Source organism: Diabrotica virgifera, chromosome 4 (assembly GCF_917563875.1).
Source record: "Diabrotica virgifera virgifera chromosome 4, PGI_DIABVI_V3a".
NCBI lineage: Eukaryota > Metazoa > Arthropoda > Insecta > Coleoptera > Chrysomelidae > Diabrotica > Diabrotica virgifera.
This window is the reverse complement of record NC_065446.1, coordinates 3,679,151-3,695,455: the sequence shown is the minus strand read 5'-3', so window position 1 is coordinate 3,695,455 and position 16,305 is coordinate 3,679,151. Positions and strand designations below refer to the sequence as shown.

The window sequence follows — 16,305 nt, the reverse complement described above, 5'->3', positions numbered from 1 at the left end:
AGGAAAATGACCCAAACTCGCTGTGAGTGGCGAATTTTGAAAAATCATATTTCGGAAGATAAAAATTCTAGAGACTTCTACCAAATGTCATTTTAAAGACTAAGGAGGTAAGACTTTTTCTGTGAAGCAACGCCTATACCTATATCCTAAAGGAAAGAAGTTATGGGGCACAAAACAAAATTGCTTTGTTATGTTTTTTTTGTTTTTTTTTAATATATTTTTGTAAAAAAATATTTTTGACTTTAAAAGGTGATATTTTGATAGTAAATTTAATCTGGAACAATTTTTCTGTGGACGTGTTTGTACCAAAAGTGCATAGAAAAATTAACCCTGTGCATAGGGACTAATTCACCCCTTTCTCAAAAACGCACCTTTTTAAATGGTAGCACTCGGCCGTTTTTTCATATTTCGAGGTTCATTGACCATATGAAAGAATAACACTCCGTTAACGTTGTAGTTCCTTTCTAAAATAAATGAGCAATTTCCTAAAAATTCTAAATATCCTTATAAAATACTTGTTAAAGGATATACATTTTGAAACATAGGAATTTCTTTAATTAAGCATATTTCTACTGACATATTTGAACATAGTTAGGGCCTTACGAAGTACTACATATATTTTTAACAAAAGTAGATAATTATTTAAGAGTAATTAGGGTTATATAGAATATTTATTTAAATAAATAATTGGCCTGGATCCCGCATACCTAAAAAAAGTCGATTAACAGCAAGCTGAAAATTTGTTAATAGCTTAATGGTATCTAGTCATACAAACTTTGATGTACGGGAACACTGGAACAGGGGAAGTTTAAATTGTGGAACAGGTTAAAAATTTGGAACGTCAGATTACGAGAACGTCAAATGTACTTTGTCGGACAGAACATCCAATTGATTTGTTACCCTTTCATTAAACTCTCATGCAAAAATGAGACTGCTGTTACTAACCAACATGATTCCTGTCATTTGACATGTTCTTCCCAGTTAGTGATAAACACCCGTCTGACTTTTGCATGATAGTTTAATGAAATGGTAACAAATCAATTGGAAGTTCTGTCCGAAAAAACAAATGGGACGTTTTCGTAGTCTGACGTTCCAAATTTTTAATCTGTTCCACAATTAAAACTTCTCCTGTTCCAGTGTTCCCATGCTTCAAAGTTTGTCAGACCAGACACCGTTAAGCTATTATTTTCCGCAATTAATAAACTTTTTTGGTACGCGGGATCCAGGCCTATAAAGCTTTGTAAGCTTAAAGTTTCCAGCTGGGTACTATATCGGGAATACCGGAAACTATGGCTGATATATTGAAGCCAGGTACTATACTTGGGATGATTTTCTTTCCTATAATCTCTAGGAGATCGCCAAATGCACCAGCACCGGAGAACACGTCACTGGCAAGAAGTTCTAAAAAATAAAGTTTAATCAGCACAAATTTATTTTATTTTAAAAATGAATAACCATTTTCAATTTCGTTGCAAAACGAAAACACAGCCGAATCATATTCTAGTTCAATCAGAGAGTGCTGCAAGCACCCCTACCGGTTTCGAAACTTATTAGTCTCTCATCAGGAGGCACATATGCTGCTCTCTCTGATCCAACCAAAACAAACCCCAGCGTGCAGTCCCGGATTGCAACAAACGAAATGGGATAGATTCCCTAGCGGCAACTGCTAGCAAAAAGACTAAGTTTTCACTCTAATGGCATATAAAACAACATAATGCTATTCTGAGAAATGCTATAACCAGAGAAGGTTCCCATTGTTTTTATTCTGGTGGGATGTAGAATAGCATTATGTTGTTTTATATGCAATTAGAGTGAAAACTTAGTCTTGTTATTTCATTTTGTTATTTTGGTATAAAATATACACACTAACGTTTGATCCAAAATTATTTATATTTAGCAGGAGACTTTAATAGCAGAGTAGGAGCAAATAACCAGGAATATAAAGAGGTATTAGGAAAATATGGAGAAAGAGCACGAAACAATAATAGTGTAAGAATGATGGATTTCTGTATGATACACAATGTAGTAATAACTAGTACATTTTTTGAACACAAAAACATACACAATACAAGAGAAGTTAAAAGTAGAGATGAAAAATCGATAATTGATTACATGTTGGTAGAAAAACATAACAAAAAAAATGTAATAAACGCAAAAGTTAGAAGGGGTCCAAATAGGAAGTGACCATTATTTAGTAATAATAAAAATAAAAGAAAATATGTCGGATAATAATAACACTCACAAAATGCAAGAAAAGAAGCAAGAATATGAAACTATCAGGTCATATAAGTTGAGAAATACAGAGAATACTGAGAAGTACCAGATGATCATAAATCAAAAACCAGAAAATACTAAAGAAAATAGAGAAGGTCAAAACGTTGAACAATTATATAACTACTTCAAAGAGATAATACTAAATACAGCGAGAGAAGTATGTGGAACAAGTAAAAAGAGCAATAAAAGAAAGCAAACTGCATGGTGGAATAAAGAAATAAAACAACAAGTTAAAAGAAAGAAAAATGCTTGGAAAATATACTTACAAAACGAAACACCAGAAAACTATGAAGAATATAAAAAACAAAGGAGACTAGTAAAAGAACTGGTTACAAAAAAGGTAAAGAAGGACAAATGGACAGAATTTGGAGAAAATATGGAAACAAATAGTAAAGAGAATCAAAAACTTTTTTATGTAGTATTAAAATCAGTGAGAAAAAAAAATTCAAGAAATAGAAAACATAATGAATACAACTGGCGAAATTCTTACAGAAGAAAATGAAATAATGAACAGATGGAGAGAATATTTCCAAGATATACTACAAACTCACTGCTATCAAGAAGAAAACAATGTGGCGAACCAAAGAATAGAAGTAAACAATGTAGACCCTATAACCATAAATGAACTGCAAGAAGCTATTGCAGAAATGAAAAACGGAAAAGCATCATGTTATGACAGAATAACCAGTGAAATGATAAAAAAATTGGACAAAATGCAACAGAGCTACATATTATTAAAAATATTTAATGAAGTTTGGAAAGAAGGACAGATACCGATGGATTGGCTGAAGGCACAGATAGTGCCGACTTATAAAAGGGCGATAGAACAGATTGCAACAATTACAGAGGAATAACACTGTTAAGCACTGCCATGAAAATATACGAAAAAATTCTGAACAAAAGAATATTCGGAAAAATTATAATTTTTCGGATTATTCGGATATAAAATCATTTTTTAACTTAAAAATTGTGGCTTATTTCCAAATTATAACAACAAATTACATAAATGCCATCAAAGAAATATCTCAGAACAATATTTATTTTATTTTTTCAGTTTGGTATAAAAATAAAAGATAATTTTTACTTACTGGGGAAATTTGTTAAAGATTTAACAAAATCGAAGAACACACTTAATAGAACAGCTAAAAACAAAATAATTAGTAAAACTGAATTTAAAAGTGTTAAAAAATACTTACAAAAAAAGTTAGGAACAGGTGGAGCTTTTTGAACAACTTGAATTATCACCTGGCTTAAATAGTTAAATACTTCTACAAAACTTGGAATTAGGGCCCCTGAAATAAAAAATAACTTTATACAGCCAAATGGACAAACATACACAGTATGGTGCAAATGTACGGAATAAACTCGACATTTTGTAAGCCGGTGGCTTTAAAAAAATCCCGAAACAGGTCGAGTCTTATTTTTAAATTATGAGATTTTGGCATATATATCATACTAGTAACGTCATCTGTCTGGGCGTGATGACGTAATCGATAATTTTTTAAATAAGAATAGGTCTCGTATGCTAGCTCATTTGAAAGTTTATTCAATTCTTTATATACTGTGCGGTGGAATAAGTGTTGCCCCCCCTGTTAACTTGTTTATTTTAAGAATATAAGCAAAACGCTCGGACAGTTTGATTTTTAACCTAACCATAGTATATTATAGCATCAACGTTTCGAACTTTACGCGATCCATCTTCAGGTGACAGCCATAACTTTGATTTTTTTAAATAGGAAAGTACATCATGTGATACCTCATTTAAAAGCTCTTAAAATACTGAGTTCAAAAATGTATAATACTTTAATCTTGTTTGAGAGCGTAGGCGCAAAATTTCGGTCGAATTCTTTCTAAATGCAATCATTTTTTTCGAATCCTGAAAAAACTAATAAATATTTTTGAAAAATTTAAACGCATAATGAAATATTACAGTATTCTCAATGGTCCAAAGTCCCTGAGAACTCCTGTAATGTTTATTTTAATAAGTCACAGTGGTGAAAAGAAGAGAAAATTTAGTGTGATTTTAATTTCAAATATATCATTCAAAAGAAACTTTTTTTTTATTCTAAAGGACTGTCAGCCCTCGGTAATAATCTAATCTTTCATTCTGCGTTTAAATTTTTCAAAAATACTTAAGTATTAGTTTTCTGAGAATTCGAAAAAAAATAAATGCGTTTAAAAAGAGTTCGACCGAAATTTTGGGCATGCGATCTCAAAAAGGATTAAAGTATTACACATTTTTAAAATCAGTATTTTAAAAGCTGTTAAATGAGGTGTCACATGATGTACTTTACCATTAAAAAAATCAAACTTATGCCTGTCACCTGAAGAGGGATCGCGTAAAGTTCGAAACGTTGATGCTATGATATACTATGATTAGTTTAAAAATCGACCTGTCCGAGCGTTTTGCTTATATTCTTAAAATAAATAAGTTAACAGGGGGGGCAACACTTATTCCAATGTCTAAAGTATTCCTTGAGTGTCTAAAAATTATTTTAATTTAATTAATTGACACACAAAGAAGAATATATGTAATTTAGTTTATTCAAATTACATTTCACTGCTGTCAGAAAATAGAAAAAAAACTTTATTTGAAAATAAACATTGATTTTCGTTTAAATTAAATGTTCATACTGCCAAGAGCCAGGTGGGTGGCAGCAAGTACAAAAAGGAAATAGTCTGGAAGGATGCCTTAATAACACTATATGGCATAACATATTAACACTAAGATGAAGTCAAGAATTGGTAAAACCAGTGTAAGACTGATAATACCATATAAATCAGAAAACAAGACCCGATACAGCCACAACACAAAGAATACTGAAAACGACAAGGATGAGAGTCCTGAGAAGAATTAGAAAAATTACAGAAAATACGCTGAGAGATCGAAAGAGGAGTGAAAAGAAGAAAATATAACGTAGAATGTATAAACCAATGGAGACTAAATAGAAAAAAGGAATGGATTATTCGTAATTAAAAACTTGCCATTTTCTTTGAAAATTGACACATTTTCGAACAGTTTTTGTGAATAGCATAAAAACTGTGACTTAAAAAAGTGTAAGAAATATTTTTGTATCTCATAAAAAACAAAGAGATTCGTTTTATCAGAAATCTTCTGTTTGCAATAAAAAGCTAAATATTTTATGTGAAAGGAAACTTTTTATGAAGTGTGGTAGTTTTCACCCCTTAAAATACCAAAAATATATCAGCATAGTGTTATACTATGAATTTGGAGGTAAGCATGCTTAAATTGTTTTTCCAAAATTTCATCAACATCGATGCTTTAGGATAGAAATCAGAAGTAATATCCTATTTTGACTTTCATTGACTGCACTATTAAAATGGCAGTCAAATGAAAATGATAGGAACTGATCGGTATTAAAATTGTGGGGACTTCCACATTTTTTTTGTTACATAATAATGTTCAGTTTTGTTTAAAAATGAGATTTCCAAAATTTCACGCTTCAAAAACTCGTAATAACTTAGAAATACATATTTAAAGTCTTCTGCGGTATAAAATAGTTCAAACGACCCGTGACGTCACATAATTTTACATTAGTTATTATTATGGTTATATTTCGCTGTGTCTAGGTACACTCTAACGTGTACGCAAATAAAAAAGTTAGGTACACGCGAATTAAACTTGATCAAACCAGTCACTTCATTATTTAACGTGCGCAGTGACTGTATATTTTGGTCTATGCTATTTTGATATGTTTAGTGTTTGTTTGATAGAAAAATACTTGTTAAGGGAAGGGAAGCAGAACTATTTAGATGTTTCAAACTTAATTGTAATAAATCAATGTATATACATATTTTTTTTTATTTAATAAAACCCCAACAGGAATCTTATGATTATTGCTATCTGATCATTACTATGATCAATAAGCAAGTTAGTTCTATATACAAAATATTGTATATAGAACTTGTATAAGCAAGTTAGTTCTATATACAAAATATTGTATATATAATAATGTATATATAAAAGTATATATTTAGGTTAGCAAAATAAATTTATTTAGTTGATATGACACGTACAAAATATTGCTAAAATAATTTTTATACGTAAGTTAATTATTATAATCAACTATTCTAAATGGGAAATAAGTCACAATTTAAGTAAAAAAATGATTTTATTAACGTTTCGACGTCCAAATCGGATGTCATTGTCAAAATACAAAAATTAGTCAAATTAAATAAATTATTAGAAACATTTTTTACTAAGCAACACCATTTTTGTTTAATTTAATAATATTTTGTATTTTGACAACGACGTCCAATTTAGACGTCGAAACGTTAATAAAATCATTTTTTGGTTAAATTGTGGCTTAGTTCCCATTTAGAATAGTTGATTACAAAAATGCCACAAGGATAATAGCTTCAGAACAAGTTAATTATTATTGTGAAAGCTTTAGGTCTTCTTTTTATTTTAATCTTTTACGGTAATACATACTATTTCATTTATAACTAAAAAAAATATATATTAATTTATAGTCTCTTATCTTTTTCGTACTGTTTTAAAATGTTCTTAAACTCATTAAAAGAACTAAATACTTGTCCACACTCCGTAGTTAATTTAAAAACAAACACTAAACAAATAAAAAATAAGAAATCACTGACACTCTAACTTTTTTATTTGCGTACACGGTAACGTATACTTAGACACAACCTTATATTTAGGTATATTCTTCTTCTCCTTCTTTAGTTTATTGGCCTCCACCTACTTGGGTATTTGGCAAGCTCATCGTCGTGGAATAAGTCAAAAATATTTATATTCTAATGACATTTATCGTATGTCATTGTAATAATATATACCAGTTTGTTAAAATTGTACTTTTATACTGTTTTTGAAGGAAAGGAACGAAGGTTTACTATTGAAAATAAAACCATTTTGTAAAAGTACGAATTTTTCTATGAATAGTTCAAACGATCAAAAACACTTGTAACGTCACATAAATGTATTTTCTACTGACGTTTATAACGTCTAATTTAAAATTCTGTTTACTTTATTGGAAAAATGTAAATGTAAAACCAAGTGACGTCACGAAGCGTTTTGGACCACCTGTTTTAATTTGAATTTTTAATCGTCTTTAGGGGCCAAACGAAAGACAAACAAAACTTTTTAATATTTGATACATGTTTTAAATTATGTTGTGTTGTGATTTATAACATTTTTTTTTAATTTAAAAATTTATGCAAGTTCCCTATTTAGTGGTTACAACTAGTGGAGTCACTGAAGGTTTTCACCTCCGATTTCGTTGAACCTCCATCGATTTTCATGAAAATTGGTGAGTAGTTAGAGGATACCTCAAGCAACAAAGGTGACATGATGCAAACTTGCACTTTTACCTTGGGGTGAAAATTATTTTATTAAAAATAATACCATAAATCAATTTAAGGACAAATTCCAAGCAAAATTTGTTATATTAAGTTATTAATATAAATCAATGTTTTTTGAGTTATTGAGGATCAACAATTTTATTTTTTCGTAAAAAAATTCACGCTTTAAAGTTGTTTTTCGCGTATAACTCAAAAACTATAAGATTTTACCAAAAAGTTATTATTACCAAAATTAAAGATAATAAAAAATTGAACACACTCCTCACTTAAAGAACTAAACTTATGTTAAGTTAAAGTGAGTCATGGGTAATTGAATGTAAATTTTTTTCGATGAGTACTCAAATCTAAGTATTTAAGCTTAAATAACGGGAAAACGATGAATTTTATAAAATTAACCTGTTAAGCACTTGTCAGAGTACTTCGGATTACCTATCAATTAAGCTTCAGGAGAAGTTAATAGCATTAAAATTAAGCAAGTTATGATGAAAATAAGAGAACCCTTTCGAATTTTTAAGAAAAAGTGAAAAATAAAACATACGCCATTTCCACAAAAATTATTCCACTACAATAAATTCCACTTACAATAATTTCTTTTTAATAGCCTGTAATGATTTCAAAAATTTTGACCGGTTTACATTAAAAATTTTTGGTAAAAAAGGTATAATTTAAAAAAATCTGAATTTTTAAAATGATCGCAGTTTTCATTTTCTTTTGATAATAACTCCAAAAATACTTAATATTTGTAAAAAATGATATTTAACCAAATTTTTGTTTTTTCTGTATCAAATAGTTAACCTTTTTATTATTTCTGTAGGGTAAAAAATAACCGAGACAGAAACGTTTAAAGCTTAAATTTTGCTGCGAGAACCATGTAACCGGGGTCATTAAATTTAATCTTTTATTTTTAAATAAGTAAGGGGTTTAAAAGATTAAATTTAACATCGTTTAATTTCCTTTGAAATTATGTTTCAAATGGTTTTTAGGTGAACTTGATATCCTAAACATTAACGGAGTTATTTAAAAAAAAAACAATAACATTTTTTGGAAAAAATTTTAAAAGATAAAATTTGAAAAATTATTGGAGGATAAATTTTAATGCTATCAACTTGTTCAAGGACTCATTTGATAGATATTTTTAAGTACTTTGACAAATGTGTTATAAGTTTATGTTATAAAATGTATCATTTTCCCGTTATTTAAGCTTAAATACGTAGATTTGGGTACTCGCCGAAAAAAATATACATTCAATTACCTATAACTCATTTTCAGTTAATATTAAAAGGTTTTTTAGTAAGGGATTTATTTCATATTTTATTAGCTTCAATTTTGGTAATAATAACTTTTTTGTAGAAACATAGTTTTTGAGTTATTTATGAAAAATCGGTTAAAAACATACATTTTTCTCACAAAAAATTAAAATCTTTGATCTTTAATAACTCAAAAAGTTTTGATTTATTATAATAACAATATATAACAAATTTTGCTTAGAATTTGTCCCTCTATCCAATTATGGGATTAGTTTTAATTAAGTAATTTTCACCCTCGAGAAGGGGTGGCACCCACCCCCAGGGTAAAAGCGCAAGTCGGCACCATGTCACCTTTGTTCCTTGAGATATCCTCTAACCACTTACCAATTTTCCAGCAAATCGATGGAGGTTCAAATCGGAGGTAATAGCTTATATCCACCTTCAGTGACTGCACTAAACAGGGAACTTGCAAATTTTCGTTTTATTACGTAATAATGTTAAGTTCCGTTTCGTTTAAAAATAAGATTTCCAAAATTTCACTCCTCAAAATCTCATAATAAATTATAGTCCGGGAGATGGCGTCCAATTTGACCTGAGCAATTTGGCATGGCTGGTCATGGCAAGACAATAAAAGCTTTTTTTTATTGATATATTTTTCAAATTATGTCTGTTGTAATTTATAGCTTTTTTTCGAAATTAATATTTTATGTAAGTTCCCCATTGTTTCCAATGCTATCCTTACCAAAGATTGGTTTTAATTAAACAAGCGTAAAAATATTAATTTAATTTAAGCATTTTAATGTAGGTAACCTACCGATTGAAGCCTGCGAAGTTATAGGTAGATCTGGCTTAGGAATGCTATCCAAGGCTGCCTTCAGGTTTTCTGTATTTTGGTTAAAATATGCAGTAACTTGATCGGTATAATTGCTTAATTTGTAAACAATCACATCATAAGCTGTAAATAAAATATTATTATAGTTACCTGCCGACTAAAAAATTGTATATAGGGGAAGTCAATATAGTTTTGGCTTACGGAAAAAAATCAAACAAGATAGAACATTTTGTACTTAATTGACTGAATAAATTTTAAATAATCTAGTAAAATACAATCTATAGTTAGACCTATAGTTAAAATAAAATCTATATATAAAATAGTTATCACAATTGGAGTAAAATGATGTTGGATATCCGTAATTTGAGCAACAATTTGCAATTATTTTTTTTTCAATAAGAAGTATATAATTGCATAGGTATTAAAACATAATTTTTCATTCCAAACGACTTTCATAATAAGAATTTTTGTTATTCTGAAATATAATGGTACTTTACTCTTGAACGAAATTAATCTTTTTGACATACCTCGTATAACATTGACAAAATTTGATATCTGATGGTTGAGTTTTAAATTTTACCACGCAGAGCATTTTATAAAGAATAATTTTTTCGTAAAATTGATAATAAAAAAGATTCCCCTATGGTTCCTAGTTACGGAGACATACTGCGCAAGGGCTCTAATGAATTTTTTTTTTAATTTTCAAACTGTAATGTCAGATTCGGAATCAGCATAATCAAAAACAAAATAGAAACATATTTTATCAAAGTAAAATGATGAATTCAACGTAATTTTTCAAATTATTTATACAAAACTACTATTGTTATTGTTTAAAAAATTAATAAACAATTAGCGGATAAATCTGTGTAGAACTTTTTACCTTAATATGTATATAAACTAACAAAAAAAGTTTCAGAAAAATATAAGCTTGTTTGAATTTTTCCGAAATAATGCAAATTTTGGTTCTACGCAGTGGGCCGAAATAAAGGAGTACATTTTTTTAGTTGAAAATAACTTTTTAGTTTTTTGGAAGATTAAATTTCTTTTTGCAGGGCTAATAGCCTAACATGTCCTCAACATGACTAGAAATTTGAAAGAAGAAAATAACGTACAGGGTCGGGTGCATTTGAGCTCGTTGCAAACGAAAACTGTCTTAGCTAAAATTGAACTGATATGCTCTTTTGGTAGGTTACCTACAATAGAACACTTTAGCCAAAATGACATTTTTCAATATTACCGGATTCACAAAATATCATTTTTTATTTAAATAATGTTCAGAACACGCTTTCGCCATTACATATAAAAAAATCCCGAATTTGTAAAATATAATTTTTTATTTAAATTAGGAAATATTATTCGAATACTTTTCTAATATATTTATGTTCACCAAACGAAACCCTCTTAACTCTAAATTACATCTTTTTCATCGTTTTTGTCTCATATTAGCAGTAATTTCTCTTAAATGTCTTGAGAATTTCTCAAACGCTCAAATATGTTAATTTTACTCAGCCATGACTGCTAAGGTTGCCATGAAATTTATTTGACATTTATAGTTAAATAAGTAAATTAGCGAGTTCATAATGCCACTTTTTAGCGAAAAGGACATAAATAGTATTAATTAAATATTACCGTGAAAATATAATTATGATGCAAAAGAAATTATAAATGCATTTCCTGAAGAAAATTGGCATATCGGAACAATAAAACTTCGTAAGGCATCTAAGGGAAACCCATGGCTCGATTGAACATAAAAGTGAAAGAGAAAGGAAGCAAAGCTCAAGAACTGAAGAAAATATTGCTAGAGTAAGGGTTGTGTTAGGAAATTTGCAACCTGAACAATTTGTTGGAATAAGGAAGATCGCAAAAGAAACTAGGATTTCCCGCACATTAGTTCGAATAATCATTAAAGAAGATTGCCATTTTAAAGTATTTAAAAAAGTTTACTGTCAAAAACTAACTGCCAATGTAACAAAAAAACCACTGGAAAGATGTAATTTGCGACAGAAGATTCCGCTCTCGTGAAGACATTAGAAAAATATGATTTTCAGATGAAAAAATGTTTTATTTACGGTCTTCTAAAAATACCCAAAAATAATAGGGTGGATTCTGACGTACATACAATTTAAGAGAGAAATTCCTCTAGATCATTTTTTAATTGAAAAAAGTCATTTCTCAAAAGGTGTAATGGTCTTTGTTGCAGTATCCATGTTGGGAAAATCTCGTCTGATTATTGTTGATGACGGGGTAAGAACAAATCTGGCAGCACCTATTAATTGATTTCTCTTTCTACTAAATGTACCATTGTATATACCTAGAAGTGCGTAGAAAAAAGTTACAGAACAATATTTGCGAAATAATGGGGAAAATGGCCCAAAAATCCTGTGAGCGGCAAAATTTGAAAAATCCAATTGCGGAAATTATAAATCCTACAGGCTTTTACCAAACTTTATTTTATAGACTAAGAATGTAGGTTATTTTTAGCTGAAGTAATGCCTACACCTATACCCTTATGGAAAAAAGTTATGGGGCAATAAACAAAATTGATTTCTTTTGTGTTTTTTTCTTGCTTTTCTTTTGAATATACTTTGCCTGTAGCTAGCCTCCACACCATGTAAAACTTTAAAGCCTAGAAACCCCAACGGGCGACCATGGCCCTCCATGGGCTCTCAGCGGTCACCGATGATGATGATATTTTTGTAAAAAAAAAATATTTTTGACTTTAAAATTAGAGATATCGATAGTAAATTTAACCTGGAACAATTTTCCTGTAGACGTGCTTGTACCAAAAGTGCATAGAACTCACCCTAATTTACCATGTGTCTAGGGACTAATTTACTCCTTTCTCAAAAACGTACCCATTTAAATGGTAGCACTCCGCGGTTTTTTAAAATTTAGAGGTCCATTGACCATATGAGACAATAAAATCCCGTTAATGTTGTAGTTCCTTTTAGCTCTCTTATTTTGAACATAATCAATAGCCTAATAGTTAACCTACCAAAAGAGCATATTAGTTCAAGTTTAGCTAAGACAGTTTTTATTTGCAACGAGCTCAAATGCACCGTTACATAAATTTTTTTATAAGTCCGACACTGTACGTTATTTTTGCTTCCAAATTTGTAGTCATGTTGAGGACATGTTAGACTATTAGCGCTGCAAAGATAACTTAAATCACCAAAAAAAATAAAAAGTTATTTTCAACAAAAGAGTGTACTCCTTTACTTCGGCCCACAGTGTATATTGACTTCCCTAATAGGTCTTACCTGAGGGATCCGGGAAAAATTCCTTAACCAAGGGTAGGGTATTTGCTATGGCCGCCTCGAACTCTACTACGAGCTTATTGAAGTTATTACTTAGTGCCTCCACCACTGCCTGATCAAAACCTAAAAAGAACAATTTAAAAAAAAGTTGCAAAAATGGCATCTACATAATAAAAGCACTTAAGTTAAGAAAATATAATTAATAACTAAGACTTGAATTTTATTTAGCAAGGAAAAACAGTAGATGTCAATGGTAGTTTTATAATAAATTAACAGGCGCTATTTATTTCACTTACTTTACTTATAGACAAGGCAAAACGGCGGGTTCGTTGGAAAAAATATTCCCATGAGATTTTTTTGCACAATCACATTCTTAAGACACTCCAGAATAAGGTTCAAGAAGTCGCCCACGTGAAAAGTGGTCCAATTTTTTTTAACAATTTTTTTTTAATCAAATTACAAAAATCAATATTTTCGGCCCGGAGTAATTTTTTTTTTTAATTTTTCGGACCATTCCGGACAGAAAAGGTCTCTTATAATTTTTCTCCAAAGTTGATCGTGTTCGAGTTATAAGCAATTTAAAATTTGAAAAACTCGAAAATGGCCATTTTTAAGACTTAATAACTCGGTTAAAAATGATTATTATGAAAGTCAGAAAGTGACTAAATCAAATTTAAAGCCCCCCCCCCTTCATGATCCTGAAGAAATTTGTGTCATTAATTAATTACTAAGCTCTTATTTTTAATTATTCATAATGAGTGGTAAGATCGTATTGACGCGTCTGTAAATGTGAGTGCGAGTGAGATGCACCATTGGACTGCCTGAATGGCATCTCTTTCGCACTCATCATGGACGGCCGCCTAATACGTGCTGGCGCTCATTATTTTTACTTAACCCGCCAGTGGTCGCTATATTATGAGATTTTCTCTCACGGTTTCAGAAAATTGCGCACAACTTTTTTTCTCGAAAATTATATGCGCTGTAGTTCCTTCTAGTCTCCTAACTATCCTCCTTCGAGTATCTAATAGACTCGTCCGCTCAGATAGTGACTCAGTTTACTTATTATCACCATATTGTTGAGTCAGTGCGCTTGATGTGAGAGATTCTCTCATCAAGCTACCACCGGCGTCACCAACTGTGTATAAAAATTAATTTTATTTCTCCCCTTAAAACCTAAAATAATATCCTTTTATGTGGTCGATGATATGAAAATCCTATATTCTGTTTCACACGTTCGTTGTAGATGGTCACTTACCATATATTTTTCAATGTTAAATATTGGCGGCATCAATAGTCACATTTTATATAAAGGTAATAATAATAAAACAGAAAAACGTCGTGCCTTTTTAAAACAAATTGCTTTATCGTTGATGAAACCTCATCTTTTTGTAAAATTTTGTAAAGAAAGGCAAAAGTTGGATATGTGAGAGGAAATCTCACGCGCGACCACTCGCGTAACAATCGACCTAGCCACCATTACCGAGTTAAAAATAACAGTTTAGTAATCAAATAGTAACAAAAATTTCTTTAGGATCTTGTAGGGGGGCTTTAAACTTTGATATAGTTACCTTCTGACTATCATAGTAATAACTTCTAACCGAGTTATTAAGTCTTGAAAATCGCCATTTTTCGTTTTTTTAATTTTAAAATGCTTTTACCACGAAAAAGATTAACTTTAGAGAAAAATGATGAGAGACCTTATTTATCCAGAATGGTCTAAAACCCTAAAAAAAATTTGTTCTGGACAAAAATATTAATTTTTGCAATTTGATTAAAAAAATGTTAAAAAAAATTTGGACCACTTTTCGCGTGGGCGACTTCTTGAATCTTATTCTGGAATGTCTCACGAATGTGATTATGCAAAAAAATCTCTTGGGAATATTTTCTCCAAAGAACCCGCCGTTTTCGCCTTGTCTATTACTCTAACATTCAAAGAAATAACGAGAATCTCCTCATAAACGGAACCAATGCCGAACGAGTAGACCAATATGCACATCTTGGAACAATGATCAACTCCACAAATGATTACTTCCAGGAGATTAAAATTAGAATAGAAAAGGCTAGAGCGAATTTTAACAAAATTAGCGGGGTATAAGAGAGAAAATTCCACGTTATTATACAGAAAATTCCACGACAGGAAGTTCTTATAATTATGGGAGACTTTAATGCCAAGATTGGAGCTGGAGATAAGACGCAGTACATCGGCGCACATGGACTTGGAGTCAGAAACGACAGAGGAGACCTCCTAGAAAAATTCGCAGAAGACTCAGAACTCGTTGTCACTAACACATTTTTCCAATTACCACCTCGAAAGCTGTACACATAGAAATCCCCTCAAAACAAACCCGGGAGAATTATTAGAAATCAAATAGATTACATTTTAGTAAACAAAAGATTCCGAAACAGCTTTACATCTGTCAAGATTTATCCTGGAGCAGACTTAGAGACGGACCACGTTCCACTGGTGGGAGTATTTCGCGTCAAACTCAAAATAGTGCAGAAGAAGAAATCACAAGCATACGACCTACGTATGCTAAAAAACCTTGACACGAGAATGAGGGTCCAAGCCACGTTAAACGAGTAAGTGACTGCAATTAGAGACGCATCGAACGAAGAACAAATGATCAAACAGATTACCGAAATAGTTCAAAATGTTAAGCATAGACACTTAAAGGCAGATAAATTAACCAAGAAGAAATCATGGATGACAGATGAGATCCTGAAACTAATGGACGAAAGAAGAAATGCCAAAAATGACCCCGACACATATAAAACAATCGATATATCAATAAGAAGGAAAATTAGAGAAGCGAAAGAAAAAGAAACAATGGAGAGATGCCAAGAAATTGAGATTCTACAATCAAAGTACAATAGTCATAATGTACATAGGAAAGTTAAAGAACTCACAAGTGGACTAAGACGGAGACAGGGAGGAAATCTAACTGATTCTGACGGAAACATCATCTTAGATAAACAGAGTAAAATTAGAACGTGGAAAGAATATCTAGAAAAACTGTTTGAAGACCAAAGAGATAATACCTTTGAGCTAGAAGAAGAGGTAAATGATGGACCAAGAATATTACAGCAGGAAGTTTATTCTGCCATAACACAGCTAAAGGATGGCAAAGCAGCAGGTCCCGATAATATACAAGCAGAACTACTCAAACTGATGGACAACGAATCAATAGCAATAATCACAAAGATATTCAACAACATATACAACTCTGGACAAATACCAACAGAATGGCTGAATTCTGAGTTTATTGCACTTCCAAAAAACAGGAGCCAAAATGTGCGAAGAATACCGTACGATAAGCCTGATGAGCCATCTCCTAAAATTGTTCCTAAAGGTAAT

At 30.8% G+C, this 16,305-nt stretch overlaps 1 protein-coding gene across 3 annotated transcripts in view; it reads right to left on the bottom strand.

Moving 5' to 3' along the window:
- Positions 1-16,305, bottom strand: part of LOC126882886 (uncharacterized) — a 224,021-nt gene that overhangs the window by 194,042 nt on the left and 13,674 nt on the right. The window contains exons 4-9 of one of the 3 annotated variants that reach the window (XR_007697419.1): positions 12,954-13,073; positions 9,676-9,816; positions 3,471-3,566; positions 3,363-3,416; positions 1,166-1,401; positions 533-1,128 (exon numbers count right to left, since the gene is read on the bottom strand). Coding sequence is in view for 1 of the 3 variants with exons in the window: in XM_050647950.1 (XP_050503907.1) it covers positions 1,247-1,401; positions 3,363-3,416; positions 3,471-3,566; positions 9,676-9,816; positions 12,954-13,073 (566 nt within the window). In the remaining 2 variants the exon portion in view is untranslated. Of the gene's footprint in view, positions 1-532; positions 1,402-3,362; positions 3,417-3,470; positions 3,567-9,675; positions 9,817-12,953; positions 13,074-16,305 lie in introns of those variants that run through there. The other 2 variants (XR_007697420.1, XM_050647950.1) reach the window with 2 other exon arrangements.